The sequence below is a fragment of the Agelaius tricolor genome, unplaced genomic scaffold (genome assembly GCF_023055355.1).
Source record: "Agelaius tricolor isolate 1412-34295 unplaced genomic scaffold, bAgeTri1.0.p SCAF_74, whole genome shotgun sequence".
In the NCBI taxonomy this organism is placed as follows: Eukaryota; Metazoa; Chordata; class Aves; order Passeriformes; family Icteridae; genus Agelaius; species Agelaius tricolor.
The window spans coordinates 164,875-188,594 of record NW_027269334.1 but is presented as its reverse complement, the minus strand read 5'-3'; the positions used below and the strand labels follow the sequence as shown (position 1 = coordinate 188,594).

The 23,720-nt window shown below is 44.0% G+C and overlaps 1 protein-coding gene across 4 annotated transcripts in view; it reads right to left on the bottom strand.

The window, feature by feature from the left end:
- Positions 1-23,720, bottom strand: part of LOC139585340 (fatty acyl-CoA reductase 1-like) — a 124,206-nt gene that overhangs the window by 22,178 nt on the left and 78,308 nt on the right. For all 4 annotated transcript variants that reach the window (XM_071418026.1, XM_071418025.1, XM_071418027.1 and 1 more), the window contains exons 3-4: positions 16,526-16,701; positions 3,669-3,848 (exon numbers count right to left, since the gene is read on the bottom strand). In XM_071418026.1, coding sequence (XP_071274127.1) covers positions 3,669-3,848; positions 16,526-16,701 — 356 coding nt within the window. The remainder of the gene's footprint in view (positions 1-3,668; positions 3,849-16,525; positions 16,702-23,720) is intronic.

The following is a 23,720-nucleotide window of genomic DNA, read 5'->3' as shown; positions in this document are numbered from 1 at the left end:
TGCAAGGATACTGCTTCCTGCAGATCCTCAGTTCAACCCTCCTTATCTTGAGTTTCAGAAAAAGGCAGAGGTCAAGGCGAGAGAAATATGATGCCGACTGTCACAACTGAAAAATTGCTTGATCCTGTCAACCTTTCAAAGACATGGTGGCTCAGGTGGCACAGCACTTTTCAGATGACTCTCATTGGGCACAGATGGGAAGTTGTATGAGAAAGCACTGATTCACAGGGGAGGGCTGGATGCACCAAATCTCTCAGTTTTGGATTGCATTAAAAATCTGACAATTTGTAGTATATTGGAATTTTTTCTTTAAATAAAAAAGCCCTAGGGAGGCACAAACACCTTCCTTTGCAAGCCTGGTCCCGTGCAGCAGAAACAAGGCAGAAGAAAGCATTTAAGCATAAGATATTAACTACACAGAAGTTACAAGCAGCACATAATATTGACATAATTTGTAAAGCCACTTAGGCAGCCACTCAACCTCAGGGTCTCAGTAAACTGCTATTGTTTAAATCTGTGGATCTACCAAGAAGAGATGCCTATTTCTGTAGAGCCTGGAGGAAGACTAAGTTAATTTAGGAACTCAGGTTAAGCTGTGTGCAAGTCTTTTTCCCCTTCTCTTTTTTTTTTAAATTTTCATAATAGAGGGTTGCAGGTTTGCATTCTCACAAAGCAAAGACAGGTGTAGAAGTACAAGCAGAGGTATTTCCCCTTCATCCTTCATCCTTCCAGAGAGGTCTCTGTATTACTTGAGGACCTGTCCCAAGGGCACCAGCCTGCTAGGTGATTTGATTGACCAACATTCCCATCAGGGAGGCAGAGATGACACTTCAGCAACAACTGCTCTGTGACCTACTTGGAAGATTCTGGAATGCTAACTCACAAAAGCTACTGCTTCTGCTCACTGCTGCATCTGGCCCTTCCAAGCGAACAAAGCAAATTAAACAATTAATAACTTCTCCATTATATGCACCAAATTACTCTGCCACAGGAAAGCAAAACTTTCTGTGTTAATGGCTTTGCATTAGTAAGACTCTTTCTTGTAAGCAATGATGGATCTGTATTTTCTGCAATAACCAACCCACACCTTCAGCCATGACTTTGCTGTGTGCTGTGTTCCTTACCTCAGTACACCCTTCAAAGCTGATTTCCTTCAGCTTTAGATTAAGGCAAACCATGCTTGATGCAGCAGATTATATGTTTCTCCTATTGGCCTGGCAGCACTTAGAAGTGTGACTTTTGCTTTACACAGCTTAAGCCTCAAGGTTTACTTGCAGGTTAAATATCAAAATACTGAAACAGCAAGATGTAACAGGAGGATAAGAGCAGAAAAAGAAACAGCTGGGAATCCTCCTTGAGATTTCAAGTGAATAAGTAATCATAAGCATATATCAAGTGCATGGCCAAAAGCACTGTTAAATGGATCTGTTATTGCATCCAGTTCTTTGATTATGCCTCTTAAAGCACTTGCAAGAACAGCACCTTAAGACAAGAGTTGGTTGTGAAGGGAATCATCCACAGCTGGCTGATGCAAAACATAATCTGTATTTCTCCCCATTTTTGAAGCCAGTATATATTTCTTTGTCTGCTTTCCCTCCCTCCCCTTCAAAGGTAAAATTCTGATACCTGTCACTCCCCTCTCTCTCTGAAACCTTCTGTAGCCTGATATCCACGCACTATTTCTTTCACTTACATGGCAAATATTAAAGGTGCATCTCAAACATCATCCTCTCTGCTGCATTTTCAAGCTATGATACATAAATTCTTAGTGCTTTATATAAAGCAGCTGAAGTAACAACCTCTGAGGTAGCCAAGCCCTTCTCCACACTTCTGACTGGCAATCAGACCTTTTTTTAAAACTGAGCCATCAACACTAATTGTTTTCAGAGTTGCAAGTGATGGTAAGCTTTTTGGGACAGTGAAATGGAGTCTTGACAGTGATGAACACCAAAGGACATAAAACTGAGTCAGTGGGCAAAAAGAGGACAGAGCAGCTTCACTTTTAGGGAAAAGCAGTCTACCAGAACTGGTGTTAGAGGTTGTTGAGCTTAAGAACTGGTAACTGTAGCTCAGCAAAAGCTCTTGAATCACAGCTCTGAAACCTCCATGTCAGTGAGTAGCAAGCAGCAGGCAAAAAAAAAAAAAAAAAAAAAAAAAAAAAAAAAAAAAAAAAAAAAAAAAAAATCAATGATACGCTGGCTATCATGAGGTACTGGGAATGAGACCAGTGGTGTAATTTTGAAGCTGGTTAAATAAAACTGAGTGACTGCAACTGGAGTACTGCATGAAGTTCTGTCTGACTCCCATACCTCAGGGAGGGAGTAGAGTTAAAGGTAGAGTTAAAGAACAGGTAGAGAGGAAGGACAACTAACATCAGCACCAAGACAGATCCATCAGCACATGAGACAGTAAAAAGGCTGAGTCTTCAGGTTTCTGTGAGGGGAACAGAAAGGAGTATCCAGGCTGGTGTAGTTACCCTCAATAACATCTCTCAGTGACATTCTTGAGGGCTAGATACTGGACCAGGGAGCCCACTGCTCTAATGCACTAAGGCATTTCTCAAGTTTTTTATCATATTCCACTTACTGAATAAAAGATAAATGATTGATGACTACTAGCTGGAAGTAAACATATCCAAGAATATGGGCTACTAGAGAAATTGAAATAGATAAAGTAGTTTGTACTAACTTTTTTGAAGTAGTGCTTAGACAGTTAAATTATTTCTTAAGACAAACTTATTTTATTTAAAAAAACCAATCAGTGGTTCTCTTAGTGGGCATTAATTAATTTCATCTTCCATTACCCTAAATCAAGAAGAATAAAGATTTTATACCAGCTCTTTGTGTTAATAGATCACAGATCAGTTGTTTATATCACCCACTAGAAAATTAATGAAAACACATTAACAGTTGTGGGAAAATTCTTTTAATGAGAATGTCTTCTAGGACCTTTATCAGCTGATTTTGTTATTCTAATTATTCTTTATTTTGGTAAATTCAGATAACCAAGCTTTTTTGGGTGTTTCATCAAAGCCCTGTATTCCTGTCTGGGTTGAGAGGACATTGCCTTGTGCTGTGCCAGGAGAGGTTCAGGTGAAATCAGGAAGATTTTCTTCACTGAAAAGGTGGCCAGGCATTTGAAGGGGCTGCCCAAGGATGTGGTGGAGTCACCAATTCTGTAAGTGTTCAAAACCCAGCAAAGGGCGGCACTCTGTGCTCTGGTTTATTTGACAAGGTGGTGATCAGTCAAAGCTTGGACTTGGTGATCTTAGAGGTCTTTTCCAACCTAAATGATTCACACTGAACTGTGTAAAAAAGCCTGTTTCTTACTCATCCCCATATAACTCCAGTTAAATACCACAGGATTTCTGAAAGAAGTGGAAACAATGTTGGGAAGCTGAAAAGATAAAAGAAAAAAGGTGTATGGAAAAAAATGAGTTCTTTCAAAGGCAGCAGAAGAGCTGAGTGTTACAGAAAGCAGCAACTCCATTCCTGGCAGAAAATACACTCCTGCAGAAATTAATACTGGACTCTCATGAAATCAGAGTCTTAAAAAACCACAAAGAAACAGCAGTAACAGCACCTCTGAAAGAAATCCCACGCGATTCTGGGAACAGCTCCCAAGTCTGCCGCAGGATAAAGGGAAGGGACAATATGGTTCCTACTTACTCTACTAAATCAAAGAGCTTCTGGGGTTCAGCTGGGGGTGGGTAGATGATCTCCTCGATGCATTTCCGGACGCAGTTTGCATAGGCAGTGGAGATGTGGATGAAGGCCTCGAGGTTCCGCATCTGCCGGGCCAGCTCGAGGAGCCGCTGCGTGCCCATCACGTTCAGCTGCAGGGCATGTCTAAGGAATGCAGTGGAAATAAGCAAAAGGCATTTCACTGGGAAAAACCTATAAAGGCTGACCTTTTTCCAAACCTCACCACAGAAAGGAAAGTCAGGGAGAGCAGGGGGCACAGTGGAGCAGAAAGTGTCACTGAAATGTAAGTGTGAAACCAGCTTTGAAAGCAACGCTGTTGGATTTGCTGTTCTGGACACTGAATGTCTCTCAAATATTTTTACTCGATTTGAAGGGTCACAATTAAGACTTCACTAACATCTCTAAATGGGACAGGTTGATCACCCTTCCCTGGAACATGTATTTCTAAGCCCTGAGGCACTGTGGCTCCTATGGTACACATTCAGTGTTCTCTGGAGGGACTGCTGCTACACCAGAAGAACCCATGGTTTCAGAAAGCAGGAAAGGGTCACTGGGCCCAGAAAAACAGATTCATAGCATCACAGAATGGCCTGGCTTGGAAGGGACCTTAAAGATCATCCAGTCCCACTCCCTTGCCATGGGCAGGGATGCTCTCCACTATAGGTTGTTCAGAGCCCCCTCCCACCTGGCCTGGAACACTTCCAGGGATGGGGCAGCCTCAGCTGCTCTGGAAAACCTTTGCCATAGCCTCAGGACCCTAACAGTACGGCATTTCCTCCTAATATCTAATCTAAACCTACTCTCATTTGGTTTGAAGCTACTCATAATCAAAGAAGACACCACTGGAGATAACAGCTTAAGTTCCCAAGGAATGGAGATGAGAAGTGATAAGCATAAGAATGTCCTGGTTAGCAATGGTGGCCTTTAAGCACTCAGCATTGCTAGAAATTGTCCTAGAGACAATCTGTAACACATCTCAACCAGCAGACTCTGTTGCATGCTTTGTATTGGAATAGCGACACTCTCCTGCACAGGAGGGAGAAGACTTAGGCATATGTAATCTGCTCAGCCCAGGAGTAGAAGCTTTCAAAGAGAAAATATAAATAGTCCAAAGGAATACAAACATCAGCTGAAGAGTACAATCAATATTTGGATCACTGTATCTAAAGCTAGAAATACTTTTCACACACTGCTATTAAAGTGAAGCATTTTCTGTAGATTTCTATTTTCTCCTGCCCTTCTATCAGGATGAATACTTCTACGTGAGCTACCTTTCAGATAAAATTTACTTTTCCATGCACATTTCTGTTTGACTGCATCCCTTCTGAGAAGTGATGAACAGAACTGTGCTCATAATATGGGCCTGGCACGGATTTTTGCTGAGTTGCTCAGAGTTCTTTAGCCTTTGTTATAAATGATCAAGTAGTGAGCAAAAATTATCAAAAATTTAGCAAAGATTTATTAATTTGTCTGCGCGACCGAATTTCTGTCTCTGAGACCACCACAGCCAAAGAGACAGTGTCGAGCCCGGGATCGGCGCTGGGTGAACCTGGACCCGACCCCTCGACTGTCAGAGTCTCCCCCGTTCACGAATTCTGCTTCTTGCAGCGAGGTTTTATACAGTTTATTGTGCCCGAAGCAAAGATGACCAAATTTCCTTTGTGTCTCTTCACATGCATCACTGTTTCTTTCCATGTGCAGAGCTGGACAAAAGCCAGTTCCAGGTGTGTAGTCAGCGTCAATGGGCTCTGGGGAAGCCATGTATTCAGATGTATCAGTTTGGCGCTGCTGACTGTCTTGATAGATGCAATCGGCAGGGCGATAATCGCTCTTGGGTGGCTCCCAACGACTCGGGATACCGGTGATCATCGCCCTGGAAGCTTCTATTCTTACGTTAAGGCGTTGCTCGTTATCTTGTGTCTGGGAACTCACTGTAATCTGAATAGACAGCAGCTCCCGGCTGGGATGGTCAGATACATAGTTTTTGGATTTTACAGTATTTTATGCCATACATTAATAGCATGAATTATCCCTACCATATATTACAATCCCCCCCCTTTTATATCACTAATTTAATTCATGCTCCCTTTATAACCCAAATTGCTAAATTCTATTTATTTCTACTTCTACCTGCCACCATTAAGGGTCTTTCACAAAGAGAGCAACCTTTATTAAATTATCCTGTGCTCCCCTTGTGGAATACCCTGACACTCAGTATTGTTTATACTCGCTTTCACTCGTTTCTCAAATTTCGCCAATACTTCGGCAGCATTGCTGGCATACTTCTTCTCTCCCAGGCTCATGATCTTAAATGTGTTGCTTCCGGAAGCCAGCTCCGGGTCCACGGGCACTATTGCTATCTGCATCCCCTGGAGTGGATCAGTCTAATAAAACAAGGAATTAGACATGGCAGGAATAGGATTCTGGCTACTGAACACAGCACAAAGAACATTATTTTGTTCCACCAGGCCCCATCAAACAATCTGTCCCACCACGAAGATTGCAAAATCAAATTCCATTTTTGAACTGGGACATGGGCCACTTTCTTGATCTTGGCTGCCAATCCTCTTATGGTCTCCCCATAATCGTCAATCTCAATACAACATTCTGATCCATTGAACTTTCCACACACTTCCCCTTCTTTGGCCAGCAAATAGTCTAAAGCTATTCGATTTTGGTACACAAATGCCCGTACCTGGGTGTGCTGCCGACAAAGTAAATCCAGGGCCTCTGAGGTGTGGTTTGATACAATTTCCACCACTGCCTGCAGCCAAATCAGCCAGTTCAGTAAATAAACAGGAGTCCTATACTCGTAGCTTCCATCTTGAGCCCACGTGGCTGGTCCATAATAATCAATTATTCTCACAGCTGACCACTCTTCCTCTCCCCAGGTTGGTTTGCCACTTATTATAGGTATCATCTTCTTCAAGCTTCTCCTCTCCCTCCTCAGGGTCCCATACAGAGGAGCCCCTAGTAGGTTACTTTTCATTCAAGGGAGAGTAAAAAGACTGGCCGGATCATGCCCAGAGTGCATGATCCCTTCCACCTTGGGGGTAACTCACTGTATGTCTTTTCCCCACAAATCCAATAAATTCCATTCGGGGCTTTCCATCTAATGTTCGTTCTCTCTGGGTCTCCCCAGTATTCTCTCAGGCCCTCCAAGGATTGGCAAGGGTTGGCTCCAGGATTTTTGACCCAGCAAAGTCCTATTTTTCTGTTCCATTCACAATTGGTCTCATTCTTCCGGCTCCAGTACCCCACAGGGGGTTCTGGTTGCCAGACCCTGCCCTTATTGTTTGAATTTACCATCAGGCTAGTCACACACAGACTGTATCCCACTATTTCGGTATATTTATTTCCTTCCCGACTGATGCAAACGGTCCCAATCACCCTCTGGTCCAAAATCCATCCCTCAGGCCTCTGAGCCATTTTGAGACTCTTGGATTGTCCCATTTCAGAAGCTGTTCTGGAGCCAAACCTTCCCCTTTCCATGGCCATTTCTCTGCTGACTTCAGACCCCCGCAAATCCAGAAATTTGACAATCCCAGTTCCGTTGCAATTTCTTGCATCAAATCAATAAATAGGTTCCTGTCCGGGGAAGGTAATTCCCCATCAGTGTATTGTTTCTCAAGTAATTCTTACTGTTCTCCCAGAGTTTTCAATCTCTCTTGTTCAATTCACTTTCTCCTCAGTTCTGACTCTCTTCTCCTCAATTCCTGAGTGATCTCCCTCATTCTTCCCTCAGGATCCTCACCATCTTTATTTTTTGTCAAACAGACAACCCTGTCATATTGTAGGCACACCCTATCATCATTCACCCGTGCCAAATCCAGTATGACTGGTTCCCTGCTCAAGGTAAATTTGCTATCAAATTTAACATTTCGTCCCATCCAATAAATTTTCCCATTCATTGTGCATATCCCCAGCCTCGCATTGTCATAACACAATGGATTCACCTGGTGATACGCGACAAAAATCGATTCTGTTTTTCCCCCAACCCAGATGGTTTGATTGCATTGGTTGCAAACGGGGATTGACATTATTTCTGCACTCGGTCTCCGTATCTGATGCTTGTGCTCGTCTGACTGCCTGTTCCTTGACCCTGCCTCGGGATCAATACACTAAATCCCTTTGTCCAATTTACATAATTTGACCCTCATGTCATTTTTCCAACAGTCCCTGCCAGGCTCCTTGATGCATTCCTCCGGGACTTGGTATGCTGAGGGTTTCCTGTCCCCTTGCTCAACTGGGACCACCTGAGTCAACTTCCACACATCTGCGGAGCTGTCATTTCTGCCTCTCATTGGGACCTCAATGTGCAGACTCTGTGTCCTGCACATGGCTAGGCTCAGGCCAATCAGGATTCCTACCAGGCGTACTCCTCTGCCTTTGCCTCCGCCCCCTGGGGTGCCACCAGCAGCGAGGAAGACCATCTTCACGGCAGCAGGAGTATTCTTCAGGGAACAGATTCTCTGACCTATGCCTCCTTTTGAAGGCGCCCCACCGGGAAATTCTGACGGCATCAGAGCACGGTACCTTATTTGATTTCTGGCACTCCACATCCAGAACCTCTGCCTTAGATCTAAGTTTTCTACGCACCCTGTTTTGAAAAATCTGAAACCACTCCTGTGAATCTAATTCAATGATTCCTAGACTTGTGGCTAGGGTTAGCATTCAGTCAGTCAGCTCAAGCTCCTCCTCCAGACACCGAGTGCACAACCCTTTTGGCCTCTGTCCCCTTCTACAGTGTACACCAAACACCCCCGACAATATTCACACTTGAAATGTACAAATGGATAGCATACACAGTCAGACAGTATACAATTTATCCACTCGCTGTTGGTCATTTACAAGGACGTTGGAGTTTGAGTTTCAAGTGACCTGGGGAAGAAGTAACCCTCCACTCGGGCACTTCCTCCTGATGTTCGACTTTCTTCACCCTAGACACGTGTGTCCAGCCTTTCTCCGCCATCTGAATGGCCGTGTCTGTTGTCAGGAGCATAAGAAAGGGACCTTCCCAGTGAGGAGAGAGGGGTACGTCTTTCCACACTTTCACAAGCACTCTGTCACCTGGCTGAATTTTGTGGATAGTGAATTCCAGAGGAGCACTCTGAGATAATATCCCTTGTTTCCTAAGTTCCTGCAAATTTTTGTTGATTGCAACCAGATATGGTTGAATCTGGCAGTCCTCAAGCCTGGGGTGTCCTACCGGCATCCCATGTCTATATGGCATCCCACATAGCATTTCAAATGGTGAGAGCCCTGTCTCTGAATGAGGCATCGTCCTGATATTAAGGAATGCTAAAGGTAGGCATTTCAACCAAGACACCCGAGTTTCTAAAATTAATTTAGGTAACTGCGCTTTCAAGGTCTGATTCATCCTTTCCACCTGTCCTGAGCTCTGGGGATGCCACAGAGTGTGGTATTCCCACCACCAAACACCTAGCACATCAGCCATCTGCTTAATAATCTCTGATGTAAAATGTGTCCCTTGGTCCGAATCAATGTAATTCACCACCCCGTATCAGGGTACAATTTCCTCCAGTAATTTTCTGGACACCGTCTGAGCTGTTGCTCGTGGGCTGGGAAAAGCCTCCACCCAATAAGTCAGTTTGTCCATGATCACAAGCACAAACTTGAATCTCCCCACCTTTGGCAACTTCTTGAAATCAACTTGTATTCTTTCAAATGGTTGGTACGCAATGGGGCGACTCCCCAGGATGGCTTGTCTTGCCCTTGTTTTGTTAATTTTCTGACAAATCAGGCATCCTTGTACCTCCTGTTTGGCCAATTCGTAAATTCCCTTGCACCCAAAAAATTTCAAAAAATGTTCTGCCTATGCCCCACAATGTGTTTGCTGGTGCAGTTTCCGCAAAATCCTCCTGGCAAAACCCTTAGAAACTAGTTCTCTCCTATCAGGTAATTTCCACTTACTTTCTTCCAATTTCCCCCCAGTCTTCTCATAGCATTCGATCTCTTTTTGGGAGGGCTGAGGAGGGTCATCTAGGACCTCGATCCCTTCGATCTCCAGGGTACTTACTGTCATCAGTGCCGCGGTCTTGGCTTCCTGGTCCGCCAAATCATTTCCCCTGGTTCAGAACTGAATCCCTGCCTGGTGTCCCTTCATGTGGACCACCGCAATTTCCTCCGGCCCCCTTAGAGCTTCTAGATTTGCTGGATCAATTCCCCATGCATCAGTCCCTTCCCCCGGTGTTGATCAACCCCCTTTCTACACAGATTTTCCAAAGGTGTGAACCACTCCAAAGGCATACCTGGAATCTGTAAAAATTGTTCCCTTTTTCCCTTTCAGTCCCATCAAGGCTCTCAGAACTGCATACAGTTCGCAAGCCTGTGCCGACCAACTCACGCTCAGGGGCCCTGTTTCAATCACTTTTCCCGTTCGTCCATCCACGACTGCATATCCTGATCTCCTTTTTCCATCAATCCCCCTGCTTGACCCATTTACAAACCATTTTTCTCCTTTATCCAGCTCTTCCTCTTCTAAATCCTCTCTGATCTTTGTTTGTAATTCAACCACCTCCACGCAATCGTGAACCAGCTCCCCTGAAGCTTCCCCAAACAAAAACTGTGCAGGGTTCTACACGGTCATTGTCCGCAATTCCAAATCCTGTGAGTGAATCAAAATGGCCTCATACCTCAGTAATCTAGCATCAGTGAGCCATTTATCTGCCTTTTGCTGCAGTATGCCCCGCACATTGTGCAGTGCAAATACTACCAATGGTGTGCTGAAGGTTACCTTCTTAGCTTCCTCCACCAGCAATGCTACAGCGACAATTGCCTGCAGGCAGGTGGGCCAGCCTCTGCGGACCGGGTCCAAAAGCCTCGATAAGTAACCTGCTGGTTTCCTGACCCCTGCCCAGTCCTGTGTCAGCACCTCGTGTGCTGTGTGATTGCTCACGTCCATGAACAACTGAAAGGGTTTCTTCACATGAGGGAGGCTCAGACTAGTGCCGCTGTGAGTGCTTCCTTGACTCCCCTGAATTCTTCTTCATCTTTTTTCATCCATTTGATTCGGTCTGTGGAGAGTTTCTCATATAGAAACTTCACCTTTTCGCTGTACCCTTCAATCCACTGCCAGCAATATCCCAACTACCCCAAAAACTGTCTGACCTCCCTTTTTGTTTGCGGGGGTGGTAAGGCAATAATCCCTGCCACCCTTTCTGGATCCAATTTCTTTTTTCCCTTGGTTAACCAATGTCCCAAGTACCTGACCTCGGGCTCTGTGAATTGCAATTTCGACTTTGACACCTTCAATCCCTTTTCCCCTAGAAAGTTCAAAAGCTCAATGGTGCTCACCTTTACAACCTCCTCCCTTGGACCTGCAACCAACAAATTGTCTAAGTATTGTAGCAATTTTGTCCCCTCCGTTGGTACAAAATGACTCAAAACCTGCTCAAGTGCTTGCCCAAATAAATTTGGGGAATCCACGAAACCCTGAGGCAACGACATCCACCTGAGCTGCTTTCTGTTCATCTCTGGATCTTCCCACTGAAACTCAAAATAATCTCTGGCCTTCTGCTAAAGGACAGGTCCAAAAAGCATCCTTCAAGTCAATCACGCTGTACCACATGTCCTCAGGAGAAATGTTATTCAACAAAGTGGAAGGATTCGAGACCGTGGGGAACAAAGTCTTAGTTCTCTGATTCACAGCCCTTAAATCTTGCACCAGCCTAAAGCTACCGTCCATCTTTTTCACAGCCAAAATTGGGGTGTGTGCTGGGACATGCATGGCTCCAACGTTCCTTTCTTTATCAATTCGTCAATCACCGGTTTCAATCCCCTCCTCCCCTCCATGGAGATGGGATATTGTTTGACCCGAATAGGGTCTTCTGGTCTCTCAATTTCGACACGAATCGGCTCTATGTCCAACCTCCCAGCTTATGTTACTTGGACATACCATACCTTTGGGTCTATTTTCTCCTCGTCCTGGATGGTGGGTTTATATATTCTCACCCTGAGCCGGGAATTCTCCACTGCCAAGCCGATTTCTAGGGTTACCATCATGTCCTGCCTCAGTAAATTAAAATCTGCGTCCTGTATCAATAATATATTTCCTGTATGTCTTTTGTTTTCCGTTTCTGTTTCTACATCTTTTATGATTGGAACCTCACAGGGTTCCCCTTTTGCCCCGATTGCCATCATTGAATCGTCGCTCAGAGAGCACCCTTGCAGCAGCTGCTGCACCGCTGTCCGTTTTGCCCCCAAGTCTACCATAAACCACATCTCCTGCCTGTGGGGTCCTACTTTTAATTTTATCAAGGGCTACCTCGGTGTTCCAGACCCCAAACTGAAAAGCCCCTGACACCCCTCATCTTCTTGAAACATTGCCTGGTCCTTGGCTTTGTTGGGACAATTTCTTCGGATGTGTCCCTTTTGCTTGCAGTAATAGCACTCGAAATCTCTCTTCTGATCGTTTGATCCTTTTCCTTGGGAAGGGTTCTGCTTCTTCACTGGCACCTTCTTCGCCATGTCTCTGACCTGCTCCTGTTTTTGTGCTTCCCTTACTGCAGCTACCAATACCTTAGCTTGGATCTTCTCTTTCTCTTTGTCTTGCCTCACGTAGACTTTATGGGCTTACTGAAGCAGCTCCTGCAAGCCCTTTTCCTGTCAACCATCTATCTTTTCTAGCTTTTTCCAAATGTCCTCCCAGGATTTTGCCACAAACTGAGTTTTCAGCAAAACTGCCCCGATTGGAGAATCAGGATCCATCCCCGAATACATTCTCAGGCCCTTTTGGAGCCTCTCCAACCACTCTGTGGGCGTTTCATCTTTTCCCTGGCACTCCCTGAGTACCTTACTCATGTTCTGTCCCTTGGGTACCGCTTCCCTGATACCCTGAATTATCGTATTTCTTAAATTTATAATTTTCTGCCTCCCCTCCTCCATCTGGGCATTCCAGGACAGTTTCTGGTTTGGCCATCTCTCATCCCTGCTTTCCCCATTGGGGTTTCTCCTTTCCCTATCTTTGATCGCGGCTAGTCTGATCATGTCCCTTTCCTCATTGTTGAACAGCAACCTCATGATCGCTTGGAGATCCTCATAGGTGTAGGTGCTGGTCCCTAGAAATTCATCTAGCCTTTCTGCCACTCCCAAAGGATCATCCATCAACATTCCCATCTCCTTCTTGAACACTCTCATGTCACTGGTATCGACTGGCATGTGTACAAAGCCGATAACTCCAGGAGCCGTCCGCACCTCCCATAAAGGGAAGAAGCCAGGCTTTTCTTCCTCATCCTCACTGTCTCCCGTGGTTGCCCTCCTCATTCGCCATCTTGTTCAATGTGCCAAGGGAGAGCTGACTTTGGGGACGGTTACCTGTTTTTCTTCAGTTTTGGGAAGGGTCGGTGGCAGCGGCTGCTCACATGGGAGCAGCAGCGCCGAGACCTGACCCAGCAGGATCGCCGCCCTGAGAGGCAACGCAGGCACTGGCGGTGCCTGAGCTGGTCCAGGCTGGGGCCGAGGAACAAGGTAGGGAGGTGGAAGATTGTCCAAGGGTTCCAATTTCTTTCCCCTGTTCACCGCGCGGAGGTGTGCTCGTACCAGGTATAAACTTGTACAAGTGTACCTCCACATTTCGGCATACTCAATTTCCTCAAAATCCTGTGGGTGGCGATCAAATACGTGATCGTACAAAGACTTGCAAGTCCATGCCTCAAACGTGCCAAACACCAGCCAAACCACATATTTTTTGATCTCCTTCCCTCCCCATTTTTCCATACAAAAATGTATCATTTTCTCCTTGGACCTGCCCGCTCTCCTGGGACTGTCGTTCGAATGCTCTAGCATCCACCCCAACGGACTATCCCTTAGGATTTCTGGCAGAACTTTCTCGGGACCCTGGGGAAATTTTTCCTGGGGTTTTCTCCGGAACCTGCTCTTTCCCAACACCATATTTCCAAAAATCCCACCTGCGAATTTTCTCACCTTGTCTCGTCTGGCTGGGACACTCGTTGCGAGTCCCGAATGCTTGTCCAATGTTGATTTCCTGAGCTTGCGAAACGCCGCCAGTCTTACTCAGTCAAACGGAGAACCATTCTGCTGACTTTTCGACTGATCTCCAGTTTTATTACCTGTTTTCTCCAGATCAGAAGGCAGACAGGCTCCTGGAATTTTCCAAGACTGTCTTTTTCTCCTTTCTGACCCGACCGTGACCTATTTCCCCCCTTGAACTCCCTACGAGTCCCGGGTCCCACGTGTTAAGAAAAAGTGTCCGCTTCCCCCTTGACCGACCACATCCCTCGCGGGATGGTGGAAATGGGATTGTGGGGTCCACACTCACTTCGTGACAGAGTCACGTCTCACACACAGGCTTGGTCACACCCCACTCAACCAAGCAATACTCACGGTTCCTTTCCTGCGTGGATTCTTCATGCACATCAATTTCCGAGTGGAAAAAGCACCTCAGGCTCAGAGATCCCCTGGATCTTGCTGAGTTTCTGAGAGCTGGGCCTGTTTTTATCCCTCTTTGGCTGTGGCCCCGGTTTCGGTTTGGTAATTTTTGATTGGTCTCACGGACTCCAATCCCGTTCAGACAACTGAAATCAGCGGGGCACCTTCTGGGTGCGAAGGGGTCCCAAACCCCAAATTCAAATGACTTTAGGTTGTCACCAGATTGTTATAAATGATCAAATCGTGAGCCAAAATTATCAAAAATTTATCAATAATTTGTCTGCATGACCGAATTTTGGTCTCCGAGACCCCCACAGCCAAAGAGACAGCATCGAGCCCGGGATCGGCGCTGGGTGAACCTGGACCCGACCCCTCGACTGTCAGAGTCTCCCCCGTTCACGAATTCTGCTTCTTGCAGCGAGGTTTTATACAGTTTATTGTGCCTGAAGCAAAGATGACCAAATTTCCTTTGTGTCTCTTCACATGCATCACTGTTTCTTTCCATGTGCAGAGCTGGACAAAAGCCAGTTCCAGGTGTGTAGTCAGCGTCAATGGGCTCTGGGGAAGCCATGTATTCAGATGTATCAGTTTGGCGCTGCTGACTGTCTTGATAGATGCAATCGGCAGGGCAATAATCGCTCTTGGGTGGCTCCCAACGACTCGGGATACCGGTGATCATCGCCCTGGAAGCTTCTATTCTTACGTTAAGGCATTGCTCGTTATCTTAACTTGTGTCTGGGAACTCACTGTAATCTGAATAGACAGCAGCTCCCGGCTGGGATGGTCAGATACATAGTTTTTGGATTTTACAGTATTTTATGCCATACATTAATAGCATGAATTATCCCTACCATATATTACAGCCTTCAAAGGGAATATCTCTAACACTGGCAGTTTGTTGTTTGCTTTATCATTTTTTTTTCTACTTCTATTAAACCAGCATCTATTAATATTTCAATATAACACAATTTCTGATTTCTGCCCTCAAGAGTTCCATCTGGAGAATTTTCTAAATTTACTGCATGTTGATGTCAATTATTCATTTAGTGTCTCCACTGCTGTTTCTCCAGTATCTACACAGCAATGCTTTTGCCCCCCTATCTATTGGCTTTACATATTCTGTTGTAATCTTTGAGCTTCTGCCCTGTTGAAAAAATATTTTTATTTCTGTCATCACCAAGTTTTTGCTTAAAATTCGTAACTAAGCAGCAATCTTGTGCTTTCACATTTAACTTGCTAAAACTTTTATCCATCTGATATATTTTATTATTGAGTCAGAAATAATTTGAGTTGAATAACTTCTCATATTTTGCCTTCTAATCATAATTTTCCTTGAGAGATTAGAGAGATTTTGACAGATCACATACAATCAGTCTTTAGTTTTTCCATTGCCTGTAAGCTGATGACCTTTTAAACTTTTAGCTTCTTTCTAGCTATCCTCCATATTTAAAATGTGGTTTCCCTTTGATGTTTCATGTCACTGGAACTTATTTTTAAAGTGTGCTCATTTGTGCATTGATTTAACAACATTTGTGGCTACTTACATATTGGCTCAAGATCACATCAAGAGCTGCTTTCTTTCTGGTGTTTCTCTAATTAGTTGTTCTAAAAAGCAAATAATTATGGTGGACACAGTGGACATCTCTTTAGCCTATGAGCAAATAAAGATTGATATTACGAATTGTGTTTTCTACTATGACAGCTTTAGTGTTTTTTCAAAAGACTATGAGGATCTGGCAATGCAGATCATCTACCTCAGTTTGCTGAAATGGATAATCTGCGCAGAAGCATTTACACATCTAATCTTGTTTCAGTGGCTTATTTCTGCTGTTTTTTCTTAATGGAAAAGCCTCCCTGGACAGGCACTCCCAAGGGAACTCCTTCAGAAACCGAGCACTCATTGTAAACAGTTAATTACAGTGGGAGCTGGGTATTTAAAAGGTTGTGATGGGCTGTTTTCTCAAACCACAGCTCATTTCCCTCTCCAGCTACTCAGTGACAAAGAAAGGCCATTAACAACACCAGCTTTAGAGACAGACACAACACAGTTTCTGTCTGCAGCTCTGCCAAAACATCTCCCTAACGACCTCAACCACACTTTTCCTCACCCCAGTTTTAGGTTGTACTTAACTTCCTTACAGTCTTACAACCTAATCCTGCAGTTCTTCCTTTTGTTCCCCTGGGACTGCACCAAGACAACACTCTTTTGACATGCGTGCACGCACACACACACACACACACACACACACACACGGCATTTTCAGAGCACGCTCCTTCCATGTTCAGCACAGAACCACGGGGAGCACAAACATGGAAAGGAGAATCAGCACTGCAGCCATGCAAGGGATGCTCTGGGCAGTGCCATGGTGCACTCTGATCCCGCTCAGCAAACACAGAAAAGCAGGACGTACTTGAGGGGTTCGTCAAAGCGAACTGTGGCTGCACAGTGGAAGACGACATTGACCCGGGTCAGAAGCTCCTCCTCGTCTTCAGCACTGATGGCCAGCTTGGGCTGAGTGAGTTCAGCATTAATAGGCTTAATCTTCTCGTGGAAATTAGGGCAATCTTCTCGGACCCTGTCAAAGACCTTGAAGCACAAACAGAGAGAGATCAGGTACCAAATTAGGCTGCTGAGATCGCTTTGATTAACAGCCAGTCTGATCACATCAATCAGTGCAACTGGCACAAAAGAGAATTCCTGTCTGGGGAATGACACAGGTGAGATGGTAAAATAGTCCATTCACTTGTTCCCTCCTAAGGGAAACAGAACAAAAATATAGGTCGTAAAGCATTGCTCTGAAGAGATTAATGAATCTTCTCTGCCACCACTCATTTCCTCAGAGAGCCACCAAAATTCCTCTGTATCCACATCTCCTGCAACCATCTGCTACTTCACCTTGAGGGCTGGCTGTAGGACCAAAACAGGAGCTAAAGAGCAAGAGGGCAGAGTATGGAGTGGGAAAGCCTGTGCAGCTTTACTCAGGCTAGATGGTTCTACAAACGACTTGCAGAGAGGAGGGGAACTGGACAGTGTTGCTCCTCCTCCTCCTCCTCTTCCTTTGCTGCTCCTTGTCTACTGTCACTCTTTGTTCATGTCAGAGAAGTCCAGTGGGGACCTGCTTTTGGGATGGAAGGATGGGGCATCCCAATAATCCCCAGTGCTGAAGCTGCTGAGTGCCACCAGCAGTTTTTCATAACTGAACATGTGTGGAGCTGGTTGGCCTCTAAAGACATCTTCCAGCCCTTTTCTTCCTACAAGTATGATCCATAGGTCTCTCCAAGATACATTTCTGCAATATTATATTTGAGCCATTTCAACTGAATTAATAGAAACTGTTAACAAGATCCTTTGTAAGAATTCGTGCCTAGTGGGCTGTTCAGGTCCAAAACAGCTAGCTATAGACCCTAGCCCTCGCGATCTTACATAGGACAAAACTCACAATCTTACAAAAGGCAAAAGATAAAAGGCGCTCTTCTCCTCTTGGGAACGAAGTCCTATTATATTAATATAAGACACCACGTGGTCCACGTGGAAAAGAGGGGGTGGCCTTCTCCGGAGGTAGGAGGAAAGGGGGCAGAGGAAGGGAGCTACGGCCAATGGGATACAAGTGAGGAGGGGTGATGGGAGGGGCAAACCAGGAAGAGACCACCAACACTGACACTTAGGGGAGGAAAGGGGAAGACCATGTGATGATAGGATACAAATAATGTAAACAGTGCAAATTACCAAACACCCAGTGCAAATAACTAAATAACTATTCAGTGCAATACAACCATCCTTCCCTTTTTCTTTTCATTTTTCTTTTATTTTTTTTTATTTTTTTTTTTTAGAGGGGTTGTGGAGCAAAGTGACATCATGAAAGGTAGAAATAATTAATAGAAAATAGAATAGAATAGCTGTGGGATCTGAAGAGGTATTATCTAGATTCCAAAGGATAATCACACCTCCAAGGTAACAACTCTACTGTCAGGAACACCTAATATTGAGAGAGTTTACTGAGGGATACAAAGGATGAATCACACCACCTTTGGACACCTTTAAAACCTGTCTAGATAAGCAGTGCCAGGAAAGGCAGGGAACAACTGAACATTGGAGAAGGAGAATGGACCAGCTGACTTTTCAGTAGCTCTGTGTTTTTGGTGTGTTTCCCCTCTTCTGTAGCCTACACACCAGTAACACTGAGTTTGGAAATATCTTTACTACCATGGCCTCTTGTTTTCTTAGAGTTTCTTCTGCCTTTGATGTGCCCAGTGCTTATGTACAAGCAGAAATTGTGCGACACAAATTAAACATAATAAGAGACGCAAGAAAGACTAAATTTATCCTAATAGCAGTACTTTTTCTTTTTGACTAAGGGATTATCATCTTTCTGCTTATCTGACAAGCAAATCTAGATAAACCTTGAGGTTTTTAGGGATAAAGAGGCGATAAAAGAATCATTAGCCTTCTCCATTATGTACCATACTCTACACTCATTTTAAATTGCCACACAGCTGCATATCCTTCATAAACATGAAACTTTAGCCCAAGTTAGGACAAGACAACGCCATTTCACTGTTCTCACTGCACCTGAGTGCACACATCTTTCATCAGTGTGGCTAGGCCAGAAAATAGATCTCTAGAGAGAGTTATTAATGCGCAAAGGTATTGGTGAGAGCTAGCTGGACTGTAGGAACTGAATTCCCAGGCACTGACAGCCCTAATGTCTGCAAAAAGCTTTTTTTCTAACAAGATGCTACACTGGCTCTCCAAACATGCATTATCTCCTGAGAGATGACAGCAAACCCTAATGGGACACAAATGAAAAGGTTTCTCATTTGAGACCAAAGCTAAAGAGAGACGTGGGACCAAAGCTTCTGAGAGTCTTGTGGAACTCTAAGAAATAATCATTTGCATTTCTTCTGTTGCAGAGAGTGCAAAATGCCACAAAATGAGAGTTATTTTCTACTTGTTTGGCATAAATAATGCAAAGGCAGAGAAGGAATGAATCAGCCCTTTGTCTATTTCCGTCATGGCATATAAAGTAAGAATAGTATTTCTGCAGTACCAGCCTTGGACAGCTAAATTCTTCCTACATCTCATCCTGATATTCCCACTGCAGATAATATCCCCTTCAGCCTCTGTGCCTGCTGCTACCATGTGCCACTCAGCTCCTGCAGCTTGTCATCCCCTCCAATGATTCACTGCATTCCTCTGAAAGATGAAGGCAATTTCCAAATGCAAGCACACAAGTCAGCGCACTGCTTTGGAAACCTTCTGCACCACAGGAACATTTGGTATATTGTCACCATTAAATCAGATAACAGGAGTAGCTTTTTAATCGAAGTTGTCTGCTGCTTCTTTTATGGAAGCTGGAGGGTTCAGACTTGTCAGTGCTTTACAGGGAAATGAGGCAAGATTTAAAGGCAAAATAAATGCAGCTTATTTTATACTGCTTCCTGCACTTCAAGGAGTACTTAATATAAACATGATGCTTAGTCTGAAGGTAAATAGTAATTGCATCTCTAAATCCTGATGAACTCACCAAGAGCATAAATAATAAATCCCCAGTAAGTGTGTGAGGCCTAAGGATTGCTCTGTCTTTTCTTTTTAGAAGCCAAAACTTTTTAGAATGTAAAAACTAGCCAGGTCAGCAGCACTTCTGAAGGGATACAGGAATTGCTACAAAATCAGTGAAAAAGTAAAGGCCTTTGACTGTCAAGCTGTCCAACATTAATGAAATTCAGGGAAATCAGTAATAACATTACCCTGATTTCAGTGTCTTTTTGAGCATCCTAATGCTGCTATTCCCATTTTAACCTCAAAATAGATGTAAGTTCAGCATGGGCTGTGCTGCCCCTCAACAGAGGGCAAACTTTCTTATTTCTCATTTTATAATCAGGCAATTCCCATTTATAATACTAATCAAATCTCTGTAATTTCACTATACATTGTCAAAAACGTGAAAACAGGACATCTGGAATTTCTCCCAACATTCTTGCTGAGTGTGTCTGATGGACACTTTCCCTATTCCTGCCCTCCTAAGCTCAGATTTCCCTTTCTAAAGGATTTTTGCAGCTCTTGGTGTTCCCTGCTCTTACCTTAAAGGATGTAATAATTCAGAGGGGTTTCTGCCTACAAATCCTTCAATCAGAATTTTTTCCATGCCACAAAGATCCAAAAACCTCAAAAAAGGGTGAATTGCACATCTGTGGAACAGCACAGCTGAAAAATAAAGGAACCACTGTGCAAAATGCCAAAGGCTTTGAATCTTTCTCAGGAGGCATTTTCAGTGAAGTAAATTCAAAGTAATGAAAAGTAGAGTGCCTAAGCCGTGATCCACTTTAAAAAAAGAACTTGCATGAGTTTAGTCTTGTCAAAGCCTTCTCAAAGGCCTGGGTAGTCCTTTCTTTGGACAGTACTCCTGCATCTCCGTCTACCCCACTGCACTGGTGGGCAATGGTGACTGGTGATTGGTGACTGACCCAGAAAGTGTCAAGTTTTTAAGTGTGGCCAAGATAGGAAACCTTTTTTCCTCGGGTGTGTTTAATAGGTGCCAGGAAGTCAGGCTTCTCTAGGAAGATTGGTAATTTACATTACAACATGAATATTTCACGGCATTACTGTACGACAACCTTTAAAGTGGAGAAAATCCAGAGAACTTCCACAAAATAGAACTCATAAATGGCGAACCAATGAGCACATTAAAGTTGAGAGAGCTAAATTAAAAAAAAAGCAAAAAAAAAAAAGCACCAAAAGCTTTCACCTCTCATATAAAGAAATGAAAGGGATTGCTTAGCCTGATTCAGGAGAATATAGGCAAGAATTGCTCCTTGTGAAGGAAATATATAATTTATCCTAATAGAGACACAGGCCAAGGGATTAAATATCAGGGCAAGAATTTCTTAAAAGAAAAAGGTGTTCACTGTAGAGCAATTTTAAACCCAGGGTGTTTGAAATCCCTCTTCTGAAAAGAGCATTGGTGTACAAATACAGGGGAGCAGCCTATATATAAATACACAAAATAACACCCCCCAAGGATGTGCATCCATACCTCGGTGATTTCAATCAGCAACACAAATATACAAGTGATCGTCACAAATTTAAACTACTGAAGGCACCAAAGTCATGCAAACAACTCTTAAAAAAACACCTGATGTCTGTAGTTTTGTCCTGCTAAAAGGGTTTATCAGACTTGTGTTTGCCATTGATAAAATCCTCCAATATATTTACAGAAGGAAGGTACACAACTATTTTAGAATTGCCATTGTAGCAAATTTGAGATGTAACTGGGCAGCTTCAAAGTAATTAGCAAGCAATTAATCTTTAGCCTGGTAATTTCCAGCAATAAAAACCAGGATTATTCCGTCAAGTAATGTGTGAAAATGTAGATCAGGGAGCTTTAACTGGGACAGAGCCTTTTCTTCCCCCCTTTTTTGCACTCTGTCTCATTTCCTCTTCAGAAAATTATTTTGAAGTACAGTTCTTCTCATGGCAAATAAAGCATAACTCATCTCATCAGTGGGAAAGCAGGCAGCAGAGCGTTCCTCATTACAGAAAAACTAATGGCTTATGCTTCAGAGCTATTACTTTCCCCTGAGTAGAGCTAATGTAGTGGAAATACAGAACCCACCACCAACACTTAGTAAACAAAACAGCTGATTACTTAAATGATGAAGACTACAGAAACAAAGAGAGGGACAGAAAGTTTCAGTAAAGGTCAGATAAGACTAATATGTATATCCAGCTATTTGAGATGTGGTTTTGAACAGCCAGCTTCCTTGAAAATTGGCTGCTGACCAAGCCTGCTGTTTTCGAGCAAGAATACTTGAATTACACAGCAGTGAATCTGGAACACTTTCCAAGTCAGGCACTGTGGACAGAAGCATGAAGGATTTGAGAGACATGTAAAAGCTTTCCGTGGTCTCTAGCGCCATGTTATATGTGAGTGGACAAATCATGGATAGAACAAGGGGTTTTCTGATGTTTATCACAGATATTCCTGGTGCCCCTGGGTGGTACTTTGAGATCAGCACTGGTGTTTGACAGGGAAGAATGTAAGTGCAGGGAAGGAGAATAGCAACACTTGGAGCTTTTCCTATAGGAACCACTGAAAATGTTTCTTCCCACTCATTTCCTAGGACTACTTTCCTTCTCACCCTTCTCCATAACTATGCCCCAATGAGGCCATGGGTAAACAGGAGTCAATTGCCAAAGCATGTCTGTAGCAGCCACAGGGCCTGCAAGGTCTCCTCTTATTTTAGGCAGTCAGTTGCCTAAGATAAGAAATGCCTAGTCATGATGACTGGACCAAGAGACCCCTTTTCCACCTCGGACCCTCATTATCTTTCTGTAAGACCATAGGTCATATTTACCTCGACCCTTACTATCGGACTGTTTCCCAAAACCCATATACCCCATATAAACCCCTGCCTCTGCCCAGTTCGGCAGAAGAGCTGTCACTGTCACCCTTCGCAGAGGCTGCCAATAAAGACACGTGTGGAACCTCACACAGTTCTTCTCCTCTCTCATCCCTGCCTCCACCAAGGCACTTAGCAAGTAAAGAGCTGAAATCACTAATGAGCTGAACTCACCAAAGAGTGATCTCACTTAAAGAGCTGAGCTGCTTGCTAAGTTTGCCTGCGGGGAGCCTGCCTGAGACACCTGGACAGGTTGTGCTTAGCGGTACTTCGCTACTCGGGACACTTACGGCAGCTGGGGTTGGATAGACCACGAGAACCCAGACCATTATACATGTCAGCAGTCCCAACTGGAGTCAGATCCCTGTGCCCTTGCTCAGTTCCTGCTTTGCAGAATTGATTACCTTTGATTGGCTGTGAGAATCACTGTATGGACCTGGAAATATCAATAAGTATAAAGTTATCCAGACACAGGATCTTTATGTGCTTTTCCATACCCACTGCCTTTAATCACAGATCTTCAATGTTTCACTGCCAGATTTGCTTGGACACCCAGGAACTTCAGGAGAGTTTGCTGAATTCCTGAGGATAACCAGACAGGACTAAGGGTTGTGCCAAACACAGACTCCTACTTTTTGGAGATGCTTGAAAGAAAGAGATGCAAGAAAGACTTGGGAAGATATTTAAAGAAATTACCAATATCTACTTTATAATTTGAGAACATAATGGCTATCACACAGACACAGAGGAGGCAGCACTGTATAAAACACAGTGCTGGGATGCAATTCCAAATTTTGCTTCAAGGACAAAACATCTGGGTCATTCAGCTCCTAAGCAAATCTTGAGATGCAAACTTCTCAACTTGGGCGCCTCCGAAGAGCTCCTCCAAAGAAATGGCATCCTAGGGTGGGTGTCCTGCACTTCCTCACCCTGTCCTCCCAGAAAGCACAGAACATGACCATTAAGAGAATCAGGGGTAATGTGGGCACACACCATTAATTAAAAGGGTAAAGGGAGTTAAAAATCCTTTAATACCACACACAGCAGAAGCTGAACAAATCAAGAAAAATGCATCAAATATTTAAAGCTACTCAAATAAAACAGAAATTCTTCAAACATTGCAGTGAGAGGACACTCAAGTGTAGAGAGCTGAACATCTGGGAAATGAGTACAGCAGAATAATAGTTCACTCACTCTTCTCGAATG